The sequence below is a fragment of the Trichomycterus rosablanca genome, chromosome 7 (genome assembly GCF_030014385.1).
Source record: "Trichomycterus rosablanca isolate fTriRos1 chromosome 7, fTriRos1.hap1, whole genome shotgun sequence".
Taxonomy (NCBI): domain Eukaryota; kingdom Metazoa; phylum Chordata; class Actinopteri; order Siluriformes; family Trichomycteridae; genus Trichomycterus; species Trichomycterus rosablanca.
In genome coordinates, this window is record NC_085994.1 from 33,931,186 (window position 1) to 33,951,522 (window position 20,337).

The 20,337-nt window shown below is 38.6% G+C and overlaps 1 protein-coding gene across 1 annotated transcript in view; it reads right to left on the bottom strand.

The window, feature by feature from the left end:
• LOC134318379 (membrane-associated guanylate kinase, WW and PDZ domain-containing protein 2) overlaps positions 1–19,996 on the bottom strand; it is a 67,752-nt gene extending 47,756 nt beyond the window's left edge. The window contains exons 1-2 of the mRNA XM_062999267.1: positions 19,914–19,996; positions 329–618 (exon numbers count right to left, since the gene is read on the bottom strand). Coding sequence (XP_062855337.1) covers positions 329–618; positions 19,914–19,996 — 373 coding nt within the window. The remainder of the gene's footprint in view (positions 1–328; positions 619–19,913) is intronic.
• Positions 19,997–20,337: the final 341 nt, after the last annotated feature.

Genomic DNA, 20,337 nt, shown 5'->3' on the forward strand with positions numbered 1-20,337 from the left:
GTCATGATGCACCAACTGGTACCAATTCACCTGCTTATTGTTGCAAAATCAGTATTATGTAAACGTTTTATGCTTAGTTTGTCCCTATCCTAATTTTGTGTTGCACAAATCAGATTCAAAATTGTATCTATTTACATTTACATAATAAAATCACATTAGTAAAAACATCATAAATAAAGTGGGTGGTAACTGATGTTTTTATTTTTTTTAAATGACCATAAAAGACAATTTTAGACTTTTAGATTAGTTATTTTGAGTTATGTAACTTCCAAAACGAAAGGAGTAGCTATTCAACTGATTTGCATAGGCACTGATTGTAGTGTACTACCTGATGGAACAGTTTTCATGCGAATGGGGTGTGGGCATGAGTTGAGCACCCCACGTACATCGCCTAAGGTCATCCCCAAAACAGGTGTTCCACCGATCTCCAAGATGATATCGCCAACTGTGATCCCACCTCCAGGTGCAGCAGTGACGAATGGGAACTCGCCATAATCAGCTCCGCCTCCAATGGCTACGCCCAGTTCACCAGAACTGCCCAGCAATGGCACAAAGCTCTCCTGGACTTTAGAGCGCCAGTGCAGCTTTTTCACAGCCACCTTAGACATTGCAACCGACCTAAAAGAGAAAATGAGAAAGACAGCAAGAAAGCGAGAAGGAATAAAAAAAGAAAATAATTTGTTTAAAATTCCAGTAAATGAAATGTAGAATATATTGTTTTAGACAATGGAGTATAAACAAGAACGGACCTTATCAGGTAATATCATTAACCCCAGAGCAGAGAAAGCTAGCCTTAAAAACAGTATAGGATCCGTAAGTCATGAAGTCAATGTCAGCTCCGAACAGCACTATATTGAGCTCCTTCTCATTTGCATGCATTTTGTGAGGTACATTTGGGACTCGGCAGACGAGTCGGCAGATGCACACTCCGTAGGAGGTAGAATTAACACTGCATGCACTGTAGTTATGGTAAGATGTGTAATTTATTATTTAAGAATACTACTGAGAATGAATATACAGAACATGTGTATATTATTTACTCTTTGGTTGCTAATTAGTGGTGCTACAGTGCCAAGTGTTGACCTTGAAGTCAATAACATAGAGCAACTTAAAGCAGTGTGCAAAAACACTAGTAACTAAAAACACTTATTGTGTAATGCACAATAACAGCAGAAATAAATTAAAACAGGCAATGTATCCACGATTCAAATAAAGAATTTTTATTTTATTATTAAGTAATGTATTGCACAAAAAATAGAACAATTAAATAAGGCTAATTGAAGACTATTTTAATTTAAAATGGCTTTTACTTTACTTTGTTAACTTTATAACTGTCATCATCATTTTTTCTGGATTCTCCCCCTTTTATCTTAAATCTTGTCATTTCCAATTCCCGACTGTGAATCCGCTGCCACTTGCACAACCCTTGACCTCATCGAGAAGAGCTGGATCACCATATGCTCCCTCCGACGCGAGTCCAATCTGCGGCAGCTTCTTATCACCTGACAGTGCCGAGTTCCCACATAGAGCCGTATCATGTACGCATTGCTCACTGTAAATAAAACGTGCACTAAAATGCAGGAACAATTTTACCCCTAAACACCTTCTGATTTTAATTACTTCATCAAGACCAAACTAGATTGAGACAGTACAAGCCAACCATAAAGTGACATATTTATCCCTCCCTACACACATGTATCAAATAAAATCTGCAAGTGTCCCAAACCACAAACTACATACAAAAAGGATCCCTGAACAGACATAATGTGAATGCTGTTTAGTACAGTAGTAGCAGTTTTGGACATAGCTATTATTGTTTTTTAATACCTATATAAATTAACCCTTAATAAACAATTTTTTAAGCATTTTAACCAATTTCTCTCCCAATGTAGCATAGCCAATCCTCTGCTGGGGACCCGATGGCATCCAAGGAGGGTGTATATTCACCTGACACACAACTTCCTCCCATGTGTGCGCACTTTACCAATCCCTTCTTATTCACCCATATTTCGGTGGATTGGCGCACAAGGTCGGCTTCGCATATAGAGATCTCTGATGTTTGATCTCCGCCACTTTCTGTACAGTCACCCTGGGCAACCAAGGTCCTTAAACAGTGTTGAGAACGCCACTCATTAGTCCGGTCTTTCCCACACAGCAGACTGGACGCCAAGATTGTCTGCCCAGCCGACCGGTAGCAGAGCCGAGATTTGAACCCAGGAGCTCAGAACCTCGGTGCTGCTGTGCTAGCAAATTATCCCACTACACTGCCTGGGCCTTAATAAACAATTATAAACAGTATATACAATGTGACTTCTTAAGTTACTGAGTACTGAGTGAAAAAGCAAAATCCTGTCTTTTCTCACGCCCACCCAAATACCAAATTTCCCCATCACTGTGGTGGGTCCAGTTTCCCCAGTATCACTGGGCTCAATGTATTAAATCCTAAATCCCAAAATTAGGTCTATATAGGTGTGAAGGAACTTCAATAGCCTGCACAGAGCCCTGACCCTAGTCCTACTGACCACCATTGAGATAAATTGTAACTTTGATGGCACAAATGCTATTTTGTATAAATAGACACAAATTCTCACAGACACACTTTCAAATCTTATTGAAAGCCTTTCCAGGATAGTAAAAGTAAGAGAATGTTAAAGTTGCAAATAGGTGTGTGAGTGTGGCTTCAAATAAATTGCCATGATTTTGGTATGAAATGTCCTATAAAACCAGACACTTTAAAAATATCTGACACCCAAACCATAAGCCTGTCCCTGCCACACAATTACACAGAAAACACTTCAAGTAACTATCAAACGTGTGAAGCATCCATTTCTTTCCATGAGACAGATCCTTAAACAGGTTGACAGACAATGCTGGAGGACTTTTGGCTTGAGAAACGCCTTTGTGATTAAAAGAATCTCAGCTGTGTGACAACCGGTGTGAGGGGCTGGTGTATTTGGAATTAGAGGATCAAAAGACATGACAGTATGAGAACAGTGCTGTCAGTTCAAGCCCTCAAGAACAAGGAGGGGTGGCCAGCTTCACTGTGGTAAACAACAAAAGGAAAATAAAAAAAGAGATAAAGAGAAAACATATGGTGAGGCTCACAAAATGTGAGAGCAGAGGACATACATGTAAAGAAACTATTTAGAGTTGCATATGGGTGTCAGATAGGAAAAGAAACAGTGGTAGAATGCCTAAAGCGGATTTGCAATTTTTTCCCCTTTTCTCCCGATTTTAGCGTAACCAATTAGCCTTCCAATGCTGGAAATCCCAATAGAGTCCGAGGAGGGTAAATTCGCCTGCCCCACGCTCCCTTCGACACGTGCACAGCCCCTTGACCCCTTCTTATTTGCCCATACTTCAGTGTATTCGCATGTGAGGCCGCATATACAGTGCCTTGCAAAAGTATTCGGCCCCCTTGAACTTTTCAACCTTTTGCCACATTTCAGGCTTCAAACATAACGATATGAAATTGTAATTTTTTGTGAAGAATCAACAACAAGTGCGACACAATCGTGAAGTGGAACGAAATTTATTGGATATTTTAAACTTTTTTTAGAAATAAAAAACTAAAAAGTGGGGCGTGCAATATTATTCAGCCCCTTTACTTTCAGTGCAGCAAACTCACTCCAGAAGTTCAGTGAGGATCTCTGAATGATCCAATGTTGACCTAAATGACTGATGGTGATAAATAGAATCCACCTGTGTGTAATCAAGTCTCCGTATAAATGCACCTGCTCTGTGACAGTCTCAGAGTTCTGTTTAAAGCGCAGAGAGCATCATGAAGACCAAGGAACACACCAGGCAGGTCCGAGATACTGTTGTGGAGAAGTTTAAAGCCGGATTTGGATACAAAAAGATTTCCCAAGCTTTAAACATCTCAAGGAGCACTGTGCAAGCGATCATATTGAAATGGAAGGAGTATCAGACCACTGCAAATCTACCAAGACCCGGCCGTCCCTCTAAACTTTCAGCTCAAACAAGGAGAAGACTGATCAGAGATGCAGCCAAGAGGCCCATGATCACTCTGAATGAACTGCAGAGATCTACAGCTGAGGTGGGAGACTCTGTCCATAGGACACAATCAGTCGTACACTGCACAAATCTGGCCTTTATGGAAGAGTGGCAAGAAGAAAGCCATTTCTCAAAGATATCTATAAAAAGTCACCTGGGAGACACACCAAACATGTGGAAGAAGGTGCTCTGGTCAGATGAAACCAAAATCGAACTTTTTGGCCACAATGCAAAACGTTATGTTTGGCGTAAAAGCAACACAGCTCATCACCCTGAACACACCATCCCCACTGTCAAACATGGTGGTGGCAGCATCATGGTTTGGGCCTGCTTTTCTTCAGCAGGGACAGGGAAGATGGTTAAAATTGATGGGAAGATGGATGGAGCCAAATACAGGACCATTCTGGAAGAAAACCTGTTGCAGTCTGCAAAAGACCTGAGACTGGGACGGAGATTTATCTTCCAACAAGACAATGAACCAAAACATAAAGCAAAATCTACAATGGAATGGTTCACAAATAAACATATCCAGGTGTTAGAATGGCCAAGTCAAAGTCCAGACCTGAATCCCATCGAGAATCTGTGGAAAGAGCTGAAAACTGCTGTTCACAAACGCTCTCCATCCAACCTCACTGAGCTCGAGCTGTTTTGCAAGGAAGAATGGGCAAAAATTTCTGTCTCTCGATGTGCAAAACTGATAGAGACATACCCCAAGCGACTTGCAGCTGTAATCGCAGCAAAAGGTGGCGCTACAAAGTATTAACGCAAGGGGGCTGAATAATATTGCACGCCCCACTTTTCAGTTTTTTATTTCTAAAAAAAGTTTAAAATATCCAATAAATTTCGTTCCACTTCACGATTGTGTCCCACTTGTTGTTGATTCTTCACAAAAAATTACAATTTCATATCGTTATGTTTGAAGCCTGAAATGTGGCAAAAGGTTGAAAAGTTCAAGGGGGCCGAATACTTTTGCAAGGCACTGTATATGCTCCTCCACTCCTGTGCCTCAAGCTGCTAACCAGACCCCGTCCAATTATTAGTCTGGTCTTTCCCATTCAGCAGACTGTTAGCCAATTTGTCTGCTGCATTCACTGCCAATTGTGTAAAATGTGCCCAGAAGACCGGTAGCAGAGCTGAGGTTCGAAATCGGGGATATCTCGCTGCGCCACCTGGGTGCTTTAATTCTTATTTACTTTTTCAAATTCAGTTGGTTCAACCAGAAACTGCTTTAACACAACACTCATTTTCCCAAAAATACCAAATTAAGTAACTTTGCAATATTCTAGTGTATTTGAGTCTCTTTCCAATCAGTCCTGACCAGATTTACCAGTCTCTACTTCCAAAAAGCATTCTAATAAACTTCTGTTACCACAACCGTATTTTTAACCGTATTGGTGTGATGTTATCTGGCTGTTGTGCCTTTTTATATTTACACCACACATTCTTCTTAGGATTTAGACAGGATTTTTTTCTATTGTGATTGAAAAGCCTTATCATCGTACTGTCTGTGTTTCTTTATTTCCCTCCTCTTTGTTCAGCACACTTAGGTGGCCACCTCTTATTGTGTGTTTGTTGTGCGGTAACGGTTTAAACTGACAGCATGTTCTTATACTATCATGTCTTTAGAGACTCTAATCCCAAAAGTACCAGTGTCTTACACTGGTTTAACGAACTGTCATGTTTCTGGGTCTCTGTCACTCCCGTAGACGTTTCACAAGCCAGCGTCCTCCAGCGTTGACAATCACGCTCTATAGGGATCTGCCACATGGATAAAAGTTGACGCTTCACTGAGTTTGATCGAGTTTCCTGCAGTATTTTTTGTGTAATTGGGTGGCAGATGTAGGCGTACAGTAATGCCATATGTTTTACTTGTATTTCACATAAAACGGTGAGTCAGGAGATGGGTGTGTGGGTCTTGTAAGAAGCTTTGTTTGAATTTGCTTCAATCACTGTGGTCAGGTCTGCCTTATGTAAGCAAAGAAGCACCTTGAAGCATCTTATTAAAGGCCCTGTTGGTATAAAACCTTGGATATGGTTGATCCAGAAACATGACTTGTGCATGCAACTCAGTTAGTTGGTGTCACAGTAACCATTCTAACAACTGCCCTCTAAATCGTTGACTATATTTTATAGAAAGGCCTGACTTTGGCAATATGGCTGTAGTTTCATATTTTGTCCACTTCTTATTAATGGACTATTTTTTGCTTCTTATAACTACATTACTGTAACAGGCTTAGCACAGTTGACTGACAAGGCGGTTTCTCTTGACTGCACATCACTAATTCAAACCAGATATAAGAGTTTATATTTATCAGTGTCTGAAGCTTTCACACTGCTTTCTCTAAAACCATGATGCCAGGTTTAATCTGGTTTTTCGCTGGTGCATGATACCAGCACACTTTTTCTGGGAACTCAGCCAGCTACACAGTCCTTTTTCAGGCACCATAAGGGAACCGCCCTGCCCACATATTTGGACACACACTGAGCGCAGGTTGTGCCATTTGGTGGGGTGTGGTGCCGGCTTGTTCTTGGTTTTCTTTCCCTCCTCTTTTTCCAGAGAGTTTGGTTGTCGCAGACGCTCTGAGTAGCTTGCCATATTGTGAAGACAAGTTTCCAATTCTGCGCTCACCCTATGAAATCCCCTTTCTCCATTGTGGGCTGCAGATGTTTTTGTGGTTTACAATTGTTCATCTGTTCCCAATATTTTGGCCACTGTTTTTATTTTCCCTAGCCACAGTATTGCTCTGTCACATTGGGTTCATTTTCAATTCTTGCAGGTGCACAGCTACACCCGGCATCACAGTGGCGAGGCACAACCTACCCCATTACAATTATTGTTTTGAATGGTCTTTGTCTTCTGATTTGTCCTGTGTAGGACTTTACAAAGACACTGGTAATTGTCCTTGCAGAGGAATTGAAACCTTTATAAAAATCCAGTGTTTTCGTTTACATAAACTGTGTAAATGCAAATTAAAAATTTAATTTACTGGGACAAGTTCTCGGGTAAAATCTTAGCACACCACACTATAACCCTAAGAAAAATAGCCAGATTAGAACAGTTGGTTGGCCACATGACAACACTGTTATTATAGCCTTCAGCACAATCTTAGACTTTCTTCTTGTTGACACTATCAGTAGGAGAAAAAACAATATAATACTTTTAAAATTGTGAGTCACACAGGAAATAAATACATTTGGCTGGAGAATAAAATAAATAAACATACAATGGCTGTACAATCAGTCGATCTGATGCTGGGACAGTGGAAGAAATGACAGTAGTGCATGTGCCTGCAAACCACCTTAGGCAAGACTACCCACCAGGCTTAACTAGGCTAATTACACAGCATGATGAGCGACCAAGAAGACATGACTAATTATTTCCACCTGAAAAGTTGCCCGATTGGTCATCCTCTCAGCCCCACCTACTATAGATAAGGCACCTGATAGGAGGAGAGGTTTTTTTTCTACAAAGACTACAGAGACAGAGATAGATTGAGCCATGCACCATACCGACTGCTGCTGGCACAGGAAGAGAAGTCCTGTGCATGACCTTGGAAGCTTGGGTGTTTAAAACTAGATAAGCAGGATGAGAGATGCGTGAATGTCTACACATTTGAAACACACATAGCTCTGAAAAGGCATTTAGCTTGATTTTATATTGAGCAAAGCACAGTCAATAGGGTAAATGATACAGTGATGGAGCTGAAAGTCATAGGGATATTGATATATTTACACACAGATGCACACACAGACAGACTATTACTCATGCCCCATGTATCCTTCTCATTCACTGTCCCACCGTGAAGCCTTTTGTGTGTAGAATACTCTAACATTTGCAGATACACACATTTGTTTACACAGCAAACCCACACAGCAACCTATATTCATATGCATTCTGCTGACAGACCCCTTGGTCTCAATGCACTTTATTCACAATGCAGAATGCACTTTATAGCAAGTCTTTCAAGTGGTGGGTCGCAACCCAAAGGTGGGTTGAGGTACCATTATGAATAGGTCACAGACATTCAATAGGAAAACTGATAACCAAGGAGTGTAAGTCCTGCTCAAATCAATAGTTTCTAAACATCTGTTAGGGGCCTAGAGTGGGGGCCAAAAGTCTGTGACCACTAGTGAGCATCTAGCTTACGTCATGTTTACATTGTTTTTCCTTACGAAACATAATGACAGCAATTTTCATTTACATTTTCCGCATTTAGCAGACGTCTTTTCTTTATCCAAAGCGACTTACATTACAGATACAGTATACAGTCTGAGCAACTGAGGGTTAAGGGCCTTGCTCAAGGGCCGAACAGCAGCAACCTAGCAGTGGTGGGGCTTGAACCAGCAACCTTTGGATTACTAGTCCTGTGCTTTAACCACCAGGCTACGGCTTGCAATTAAAGTACATATAAATAAAATACATTAAAAGTATTTATTGTGACCGTATTTATAATAGGTGATCACTGGATGCAAATTACATTAAATAGGCTTCTGATAAGAAGATTTAATCAACACACTCACATGTCATATAGCTTGGCAGGGTGACACAAATTACAGTATCATGCCCACCTGCTATGCTAGAATGAGAGACTGGCAGGGCCATTCCTCAAATCAGCAGTCTCTGCACCTCATTAAGCATTGAATCACTACTGCTGAAGAAGTCTCTTTATAATCCTGGTCTTGGGTCAGATCCTAGCTGGCTTTCCTGTTTTATCTTGACTTCTCTCTGAGGCTGTGATGCTGGATTCAGTCAGGTCCAGTTTTGTATTCTTTATCTTCTTTCTAGGAAACTCAGCTGGTGTTGCAGTGTCATTTGACTCTTTTTATGAGTAGCTGGAACATTTGTGACTACCGGCTTTCATTCTGTCTCTATCTCTTTCCTGTCCTCTTTCTCCACTTCAGGCTGCAGGTTCTCATTTGGTTCTCTTTTTATACTGCTATAATTTGGCCATAAAGTATTTTTATTATTAATTACTTTTTATTGTGACTCTTTAGCCAGTGGTGTTTAAGCATCCTGCAAGTTAGGTTCATTTCTTATAGTGTTGCAGGTGCACTGCATACAGTGCATCTAGATAAATTGAAAACACACTAATTAAATGTCTGTTAAATGTGAGCACACATGAGAAAATAGGCAAGATGGTAAAGATGAATGTTCTCTGGGATTAGTAGAACCCAGCCTGACTCACAACCCCCTCTGAACACATATTGTCCCAGTTGTGGTGCAGAGACTCTTGACAAAATAGATAAATAAAAAAAACAAACCTAAAGCTGCCAGTTCACCTTGTGGCATACGAATTTTACAATCTTTTATCTTATTTTGATTAATTAAGATGAATTATGCAACTGCAGACATAGATAAAATGACATGCATTCATATAAACCTTATAACCCTCAAAGGTCATTTGGCTGAAATGTTTAAAGGTAATAGTGAGAACGAATCCAAAGTGTGTATAATATTTGACAAATCTCAGGTGTTAACTCCATGTACTGATAAACACACAGGGGTACACATCTGTAGAGATTAGTGTCAAATCTCAAACACATTATAATGATTATCTTAACAGCTCAAAAAATCAGATTTGAGCATAAACTCAGAATTAAGGACTAAATCTTGCACTGTGATCATAACAGACTGTTTACCATATGCAGAGTTTGCTTGGTATAATTCCGCTCATATGCCTGGCAAACAAAGGTATTAGGCTGTGACACCCCCTTCTGTGTTTGTACCAGTACATCCAACAATCTAGAAACGCCCCTGCCTGGCCATCTGGACAACGTTTCTCTCAGCATAAAGTGACAGGTTGTGTTTTCTTATTAACCAGCAAGAGACCACTGTTCCATGTACTGTATAATAAAGGTAGTCAAACAAGCCCCCTTTATATGGGCACAGAGAATTTACCAAATTTTGCCAATCCAGAGCCATGCCAAAAAGTCAGTTTTAAACATTTCAACTTTCAACATTGCAGTTTGTATATTTTTGACCTAGCATGTTATTTTTTTGGACAAAGATGAATGTATTACAATTACACAGAAAAGAAAGAAAGAAGAAAACAATTGTTCTTAGATGACATGTTAATTCTGTTTTGAACACTACCCCAAATGTTGTGTCATTCGCGTTTCCTCTATAACAATACAACATCAGTGTGATAGTAAACCTGTGAAGATTAGTGAGTAGTAGGGAATAAATAAAAATATTTTTAAATAGTGGTTAGCAACAATATTAACCTCAAATCATTCACAGAGAGCTACAGTGATCCATTTGACTTAGTTGCCCATGCAATAAAATACAATGAAAACCCAGAAGATCAAAAAAACTGATCAACCTAGCAATTGTTATGAATCACTCACTCACTCATTCACTTTCTTAACTGCTTATCCAATTAGGGTCACAGGGGTTTTCAATGAGCGCAAGGCACACAGTAACACCCTGGACGAGGCACCAGTCCATTGTAGGACAGACACACATACACACACACGTACACTCACCCATTCACCTATAGGGCAATTCAGTGTCTCCAATTAACCTGACTGCATGTTTTTGGACTGTGGGAGGAAACCGGAGCTCCCGGAGGAAACCCACGCAGACACGGGGAGAACATGCACAGAAAGGACCCTGAGCCACCGTACAGCCCTGTTATGAATAATTTAGTCAGTAATTCTGTGATTTACTGGAATGAGCTACAACCAACGTGTGTAATTTTTCACCAAAAAATAGTCAAGGTTTATTCAGTCTTTCTCTACAACAGCACAACATCCTGCTTATAATGAAATGTATCACAGTTTGCAATGACTGGTCTTACTGTGCTGTGTATTTTTCTCCAGTGTCCAATGTTCTACATTCACTTCAATCTGTACTGAATAACAATCAGTACAGTTCTAATCATTTAAAACATGGAGGAAAAACCATACAATACATACTGTGGAAATAACACAGTTCTGCAGAGAATTTCTATACCTTTAGAAAATGTTCCAAAGGGCACTGTACTGTACATTCTGACCCTTAAGGCCAGGAAAGAGCTGACCCATCTGTATCCAATTCCACATACTTTCTCTTGTGATTTGTTTTCTTGGCCCAATCCGCACAGCCAGCTTTATAGTGAAATGTCATACCCATACCAAGAACAATAAAAGATGGTGTTGGTGTTGCGGTAAAAAGGTATAATTCTGGAATATGCCTTTTTTTGTGTGCATGAACTGCTGATATAACCTATAAATCACTTGTATTTGTATTTGTGAGCTTTATAATATTTCTAAACACAGCTGTGTGGAAAATGGCAGATTACATTGGGTAAATATATAAAATAAATATTAGGAAGCACTTGGGTGGTGCACTGCTGGGATTCATTGATGGGTTTCACATCAGAAATAGTGGTGCTATCACCCGGGCAGGCGTCTACATACAGACCTGATTTGCTATGTCTGAGGGGGTGGCCGAGGACCCGAGATGAATTGGCGTTCTGTCCAGGGTGTGTTACTGCATTGCACTAAGTGATTCCAGGAAACTGAACCCACCACGATCCAGATAAAGAGGTAGTAAAAGATAAAATGAAATTAAATAAAAATGCATCTGAAGGCAATGAATGTCCCTTTCTATGATTATTAGTAATGTTTATGCTAATGTTATAAGCTAATATTTGCTCAGTCACATATTACTATTGATGAGCCTAGAATGGGGGCTTAAAATAATTCAATGTATTTAAATACCAAATCATTTAGATAGCATAACTGTTCAATTTTTCACCCTGTGTCCATATAAAAGTTCTGTTGTTTTACATTTTACACTAAACTTTTTATAATCAAATCCTGTAGCGCTTAAGGACATTTTTCACAATATAATTGTGAAACAATTAGTTACTCTACCCACCCCAGGTGGCATGAGACATTTAGCTGAATTTGCTCTGTGGTTTAACCATTGCTGATTTATGGCTTTTAAAGTGCCAGATTTCTATTAAAGTTATTATTCAAGCAGCCACACTTCAGTGAGAATGAAAGCTTATTATAAATAAAACCAATTACTTTTTATTTTTGGGTGCTAATTAAGCTTCCCAGCATTTATTAGCTCTGCGAGCAGGCCCATTAATTGGAAAAAGATAAGGAGATGCCCCTGTCCCTGAAATATAATTGAACAAAATGAAGAAGATTGCTGATAAATGCAGCATCACGGACAAAACTAATTTGAAAGTTGTGCACCACTTACAAACTTTAATGATGCACTGATATCAGGACATGTTAATCTGAAGGGACAAAAGTGTTTAATCTGTGCTTCAAGGGGTCTTTGATTTATTTATTTCACACAATTCCACTGTGTCTAGATTTTAAGTTCTGGAAAGGGGGAGTTAATGTGCATAATCCTCTCAACAGGAGCTGAATGGATCGCAAATTATCCCCTTTTACAGCAGCTAATGAGTTCATTTAAGCACTCTAAAAAGCAATGCCAGGCCAAAGTGTTAAAAATGACAAACACTACCTACTTTTACAACACAGCCGGTGTGCAAATCATTAAGATTCATAGTGTAATCATGGTATTAAAGGGTAACAAATAAAAAGCATGCCTATTTGAATTCCACTTTTTGCTAGCCCACATTACTTTTGTAATTCATTGTTAATTAAACCGTGTTTGTGTCTATACATTTGTTTAAATATGTTTACAGTACGTTTGTTTCTGGATGGTAAACTGGATGGATATACACTGCTCGAAAAATTAAGAGAACGGTATAGATATCAATCTGATGAGTTAGGAACCATAACAATAAAATGGTTTTCGTAAAAAGCTTCCACTGCATTTTTACAGCACCACTGGATTGAATCAAACTTGCATGACATATGCTAGACCTGTCACATTCATGAAACGTTATCCTTCATTAAAGATAACCTAAGATCAGTGATTAATAACAGTCTGGCTGAATTCTCTTCCTTGCTCTGACCGTGATCATCCTCCAGCCGAGACGCTTGGAAGTCAGCCAAACTGTCTTCAGTTACCAATGACCTCCAATCTGTCGCAGACGCCCAGGCACTTGCATGCTCCTCATGTGAGCTTGTCATAAAGTTGCACAATAATAACCAAAACTATAACATAAATCGTGATTGTTTAGCTAAGATTTGGAATCACACAATCATTTATCCCAGTGAGGGAACAAAACAGTTTGTTTTATTTTAATGAATGGTTTACATTATAAGCCTATGTTATCATATGGTCTGTTATATGCAGTGATTTTGGAGAACTATAAGCCATAGCTAAATTGCTTTTTAATCTTAAAATTACAACTTTCCTTTTTTTGCTTTAGTTTAAGTTTACATTTTAAATATTTATAAATAATTTATTTGGCCAAAACATAATTTGAGGTATATAGTGTACAGCAAACAAATAATAAATAATAAATAATAAATACAGAGACCTTGGCTTTTTAACAATGAAACAGCGTTTTTGTGTCTGGTCATCTGACAGTACTATATTGGTCATAGGGGTATGCTGGAAAATCCCTGTTGAATAAGGCTAGTGTTAAGGTCAATACACAAGAAACTGCAATGACCTATAAAAAAAACCCAGAAAATTTAATTTTAATGGACAGCAAAGCATAGACCAAGAAGTCTTTCCCAAATGCTAAAACATGCAGATGTTCACATTCTGGCATAAATACAGCTGACAAAAGCCCCAATCAATGTGTTGCCCTTACATGTAATATACATGAGCTGCAACATAAGCTTCTAATCACAGTGCTATCCTTCATGGCAATTCTTTGCTTCCTGCTTGTGAAGACGCAGCATTCATAGACGCATCCTTATTAGAATGGATTTGTAATAACTATGCAACTGCATCACCCACTATGCAACTGACAAGGTGTGATTACCACATTGGAGGCTTTTCCTTTATCAGGATTTTACACAAGCTTCAGTTAAACAGCACCAGTTATGGAGACATATTAAAGGTTATGGAGTCAGTCATCTATGATAAACAGCCAGAGCAAGATAAAGATGGATAGTGACACTAAAATGCTGCAAAATGGTTCTAAAATGCTACAAAATGACTGAGGTAGCTTAAGAAAGAAAAAAGAAAAGCCTGAAAAAGGTGAGGAAACAGAAATAACTAGAGATTTGTGCACAAGAGAACATCTGAGTACTAGCTGCCAACTCAGGTTTGAAAAATCAGAGATGAGGTGTAAATGAGAAACAAGTAATACAGAGAAATGGTACAGAAGAAACAATAAAACAGTATCAAGTTGTAGTGCAATAAATGTATTCAAAGTTTATTTTTTGCTGTGTGATTATGAAGACCAACACTTCTTTACTGTAAATCTGGTGAATTGAAAGAGATGAGAGGACAGATCCGCTCTGAAGCCATACATTGATGAATGGATACGTGAATGAAGGAATACACTGTACTCATTCCAAACAGCATAATAAATATTGGTCTACATCAAATTATTTTACTTAGGGTTGCAGTTGTCTACAGTTTAGCATACAGCTTTTCTCAAATACAGAAAACCTTTTCTTATCATTGTAAATGTTCACAATTATTGTGACAAGTGTTGTATTTCTCTTAGATGTTTAGTGTCAACCTTTTACCCATCTTTACTAAGGGTGCCAGAAATTCTGAAGCTCACTGCACTTGTATTTCACCGTAGCTCAGAACTAAACTACAATGCCATTGGGCTTTAATCTCATTATTTTGATTCAGTGTAAGATGTACAGCAATATGATAATAAAGTAACGTTACATATGCAGTACAATGTATATGCAAACTCTTGGGGCCTCTGAAGGACTTTTTCAGAGCAGATCAGGACCAAACCTTCTCAAATCTGATAATCTGGCAATGCAAATCAGGTGTCCAAACTTCACAAAAAATAGACAAAATGTCAAGGTAGTGGCTACCAATACTAAATACTAATATAAATCTGTTTATTTAGTACTATGTGGTCTAGGAGATGTAGCATAGCATGTAGTCCCACAGATGAATATATGTCTATTAAACAGCATATTCATATGAATACAGAATAAGCTGTTTGTTTTACATTCCTTCATGTAAAACATTCACATAAGATGTCACACTGGACAAGTTAAATCATATTATCTCATTTATGTTTGCATTTTTATGACATTCTATATTTTATTGAATTTGAACCTATTGAAAGATGTATTGTGATAACATATTCACCATATTGTCTAGCTTTATGGCTGAAAGATGTGTAAAGAGCTGGGTAGAGATGGAGAAATAAAACAAAAAAAGGCTGGGTCCATGAGCCCCCAGCATGCACTGCTAGGTCACAGTATAGTAACCTGAGTGGGAAAGAGAATATGCTGAATCAGTCCCCATCACTGAAGGTGACCCTCTCTGCTTTCCTTCTATCCCCCCTTCTCTTTTCTCCCTCCCACACAGTTTCTCACTATCCTTTACCTTTATCAGCTCTTGCTCTCCTTCTCCCTCACTTATCTCCTACATACTTCTGCTTACTTTGCTCTTTCAGCACCACACCTTAGTCTTTTTTCTGCCAATGTGTTTGTCTCTCCCCATCTCTCTTTCCATCATACCCTCTTTTTCTTGTCACCTGATATTGATCCTGACCCCCTCCTTTTCTAGGCCACCATGCTAGCTAGCCTCCAGCTCAAGGCTATGAGTGGGTCTTGCTTGTAACAATTTTATCAGAGTCGCTTTGCTATAAATAGCTGCCTGGCCCGTACTATCCATCAGCCCTCTGATTTATAATCGTAGTTGTTCCATGTAAGTTGTACCACTTCAAGGCTTATTTAAACAGGCTTTTAAAGGAAGCAAATTGTCTCCACAAAGTTCAGGCAATACACATTTGTCAATCTTGGCCTAAGTAGAAAAGTAATGAATAAATTCCTAAGTGGTTTGACTAATATGAGCCATATTCAGTGTTTACATTTGAAGTTCATAATCTACAGCATTTATGTAAAGCTTTCTGAGAACCAACTACCTAAACAATGGTCTGAAACAAAAAGTAAAATATAATATAGCAGCTTTGAACAGGCTTTAATAGATTAATACAGCATAAGGGAGTTATTTATTAGCTATTCCTACAACTGTTGCTACATATATACAGAGGAGAAATAGAGACTTTAGGGCCATTATGTTGACAATTTATTCACATGACCTGAACACATATAGCACTGAATCAAGTAATGTAAAACCTTATTATGTGACGCTCCCATACGATCCAAGTGTATTGCAAGTGTAATGTGTGAAAAATATCTATCATGCAAGACATATTTTATATGCATTAATCAATTAGTCATCTATGTTTGTAAACTAAGTTTTTCTGTATAACTAATTCTTTTTGCAAAACATAATAAATTACCACAGTTCCTACCATTTAAATATACAGCAGCTACAGTATATAAGTTTAGATCTTTTTAAGTTTCAACAGAAATAAATGACATTAATTTCATATTAATTACAATGACATATTAATAACATAATAATTAAAGTTATGTTAAAATAAGATTTTCAAGCCGCTCAGGTGGCGCAGCGGTAAAAAGAAACGCGCTGCAACCAGGGCTGGATTCTGAGAGCGTGGTATCGAATCCAGCCTTGCTTTACCGGTTCGAAGCTGAGTGGCTATATGAGCAACGATTGGCCGGTTGCTCATGTGGGGGGTGGGACAAAGAACCGGATGTGGGTCTCTCTCTGTCAGAATGCGATTGCGTTCTCTGCCGGCTGATTGGAGGCGCTTACACAGAGATGGGAGAGGGTGCCCTTAGGGTGTGTCTCTCCGCATGCAACGCTAGGTGGCGCCAAACTCGTCAATGTGTGGGTGGCAAAGATGCATCTGGCTGCTGCTCGTGTTTCGGAGGGGATACGGGTTAGCTTCAATCACCTCCGTCAGGGCAGGGTTCGGCATAGACAGAGAGGAAGCACGATGCTAATTGAACAATTGGATGCGCTAAAAAGGGGAGAAAAAGGGGTAAAAATAAAATAAAAATAAAAAAAATAAGATTTTCAAATTGGTCTATTAAATATGTGTTTTTAAATGCAGATGTTACTGTAAAATGTAACAATAAGACAGAACCTAATTCACCAGTTCTGTCTGGAACTTTCTTAACTTCTTAAGATTAAAAAACTTCTTAAGATTAGAATTAGAAGATTGTAATTTTTTGTCACTTAATCTGCCTTGTTGCTTTTTACTGTTGATTCCAGAGGAAGATGCATTTGCATCTGCAACTACTTTTTACTATATTGTTCCAATGTCTAAAATGTAAATAAACTAAATAATAAATATTCTTAAGACTTAAACTCATATCTGTCTAATGCTATGACATGTATTGCCAGAATATGATGCTTGTACTTTGTAGTCTAAATATGCATTGTTGTGTAATATTAGTAAGATAATGACTGTTATTATTATGTATGTTTACAGTGAATGGATCCCTGTCCTATTCTGCCAAGGTAATCTTTAGTCTGCTACTACACCATCTCTCATTCTCCTCCCTCTCTCCCCATCAAGCCCCATCACCACATCTCCTTGAATATGTATGAAGGTGAGACATGCATCCTGCATATAATCAAACAATTAATACATAGGCACAACAGATAAACTCTGTAGCATTAACTGAACATCACACGCTATGATTAATTACAACCTAAGAGGTAATTGAAGTAAGAGGTAATTGAAGTGGCAGAATTGTACATGAATATAAATGGCTACAGGCATACAAGCACACACAGTACCAGATATGGTGATTACAGTTGTGTAATAGCTTGTCCTGGGTGTCCAGAGCCAATTCCTCCCTCATCTATTCGCCTATCGTCCTCTGCTTTTAGTGTCATGCCAAATGAATAATTGATAACCGAAGTGTAACCTTCACCACACTTACAGCCTGCCTATATGCAAAGAAATGTCAGGGTAACAGAATTCATCACTTTAATTACTTTACGACTGAGACACACCATCCATTAATTTGCCGACAAATACAGACAGAAACACAAAATACATTCACACACAGAAAAGTAAAAATTGCTCTAAAATAATTCTTCTGTCAGAAACAATTATATGTATGCTCCAGACACACAGCACAAACCAGATATACACTGGAAAACAGGGGCTGTTAGAACTAACTCTCCCATGAAGACTTTTATTATATACTTGTAAATTACACACAAGTTATGTAAGATTATGCAGGCAATGTTGATGGTAACACATTCTGACATATGTGACCAGAACTACAGTGGTTTACGCATATCAAACAAACCATTCGGTATAAAAAATAGATTTTTTATTTTAGAAAAATACTAGGATTTGATGTGCTCTCCAAACAGTCTTAAGTCTTTAAAGCAAAGATTCCACAAGGTGTTGGAAACAATCCTTTAAGATTGGTTCATGTTGACATTACGTATTTACTGCAGATGTGTCAGCTGCACATTTATGCTGCAACTCTAATGTTCCACATCCTATAAGCACTCGATTTGATTTAAATCTAGTGTCTGTGTGAGGCACTTAAGTACACAGCACCTACTGCCATGATAATAAAAACATATTAACATTACATGGAAGTCGCAATTATAAAATGGTTATAACTTGTAGCATTCAAACAATTGTCAGTGTGTGCCAAAAAACGGATTTATGTGACCTAGGACAAGCTACTACCTTGCCTTAAATGACTAAAACTACTACTAAAACAAACTAAAAGCATGTCTAGTATGTTTTATATGACATACAGCTGTTGATTGTCTGTAGTTAGGTAGCACTATGAATTTCACAAAATGATTTACATTATCTGTGTATTACAAAACAGTTTTTTTAACTCTAGTCATGTTGTCAGCATTTTCAAAGAGTTGTCAGACAGACAAAAATCCTTATCTTCAGTGAAAAACATTCAGTCCCATTCACACAGGTGTATAAAATCAAGCACCTGCTTTAAAGCAGCGGAACCATGTTTTATAGAGGGACAAATCAAATTTCAGGAAAACGTTACCTGCCTGACTGGATTGTGACAACTTTCAAGTTTGGTGGAGGACTGATAATGCTATGGGGTTGCTTTACAGGGGTTGCCCTATGCCCCTCAGTTCCAGTGAAGCGAAGTTGTATTGCTTCAGCATACCAAGACGTTTTGGACAATTGTACGTTTCCAACATTGGGAATTGTTAGGGGAGGGCCCTGTTTCTGATTCAGCATGATTATGATCCAGTGCACAAAGCAAGGTCTATAAACGCATGGTTAGGTGAGTTTGGTGTGAAAGAACCCCATCAAACACTTCTGGGATGAACTAAAACAGAGATTGTGAGTCCAGCATCAGTGTCCGATCTCACAAATGCTCTTTAGGATAAATGGGCAAATATTAAAAGAATGCGTGTGTGTGTGTGTGTGTGTGTGTGTGTGTGTGTATCATATAGTGTATCTTCCACACATTTTAAACTGCTGAATTTTACATCTGTCTTGTATGGAACATAAACTTTGATATACTGGAAATATTTACGCATATTACAAACAAAGCCAATGATTTAAAAAAGGTAGAATTCCTGAATACAGGCTAATATAACACTATTAATTAATTAAAATAGTTAATTAAAATAATACATTGTCTGACTTCAATTTTTATATAAAAAGGGTTCCACTTTAATAGTGTAACATAAAATAGGGATTGGCAAACAGGTCACCATTACGTTTTTATTCTTTTTAATATTTTGTTTTTGAGTAAAATATACTAAATAAGCTGTTGGTCGTTCCATAAATGTATGATGCTGACAGATTATTCCACTTTAATCAATAATAATGATGTACGGAACACTGTGACCTTATAGCCTTGGCTACCACACCTGCTCACAGTTCACCTATCTATTTCTACCATCTCCTATCTCTACACACACACACACACACACACACACACACACACACACACACACACACGTTTATCAGCAATATTTAGTATAAATAATCTTGACTCACCCGCATTGTCGACGACATACACACATTTTCCTCAGGCAGTTCAGCCGTTGGTAAACGAGTCGTTTGAACGCGTCTATATACATTGACCCGGAGTAAACACCAAACGGTTCAAAAAAACAAAACACCCGATATAAAATAGCCACAAAAATAAGAAAATAAAGTCGGTTTTAAAACCCCGTTGAAATACTTTAGCACTTTTCGGCGACATACAGAGGAACAGTGTAACGGTCGTCGTCAGTTTGAAGCCAGAGCCAGAGCGCACGTGAGGCGCGCGCGCACCGGACTCTTCATTTAAACACTGTTGCAGCTAGAGGGACGGTAGTCACACTGAGCACCGACCGACACCGGGAGGAGAAAGAGGGGCAGGACCACACAATATGGCTTAAAACACACTAAACTAACCTGAAATCGGTGTACACCAACA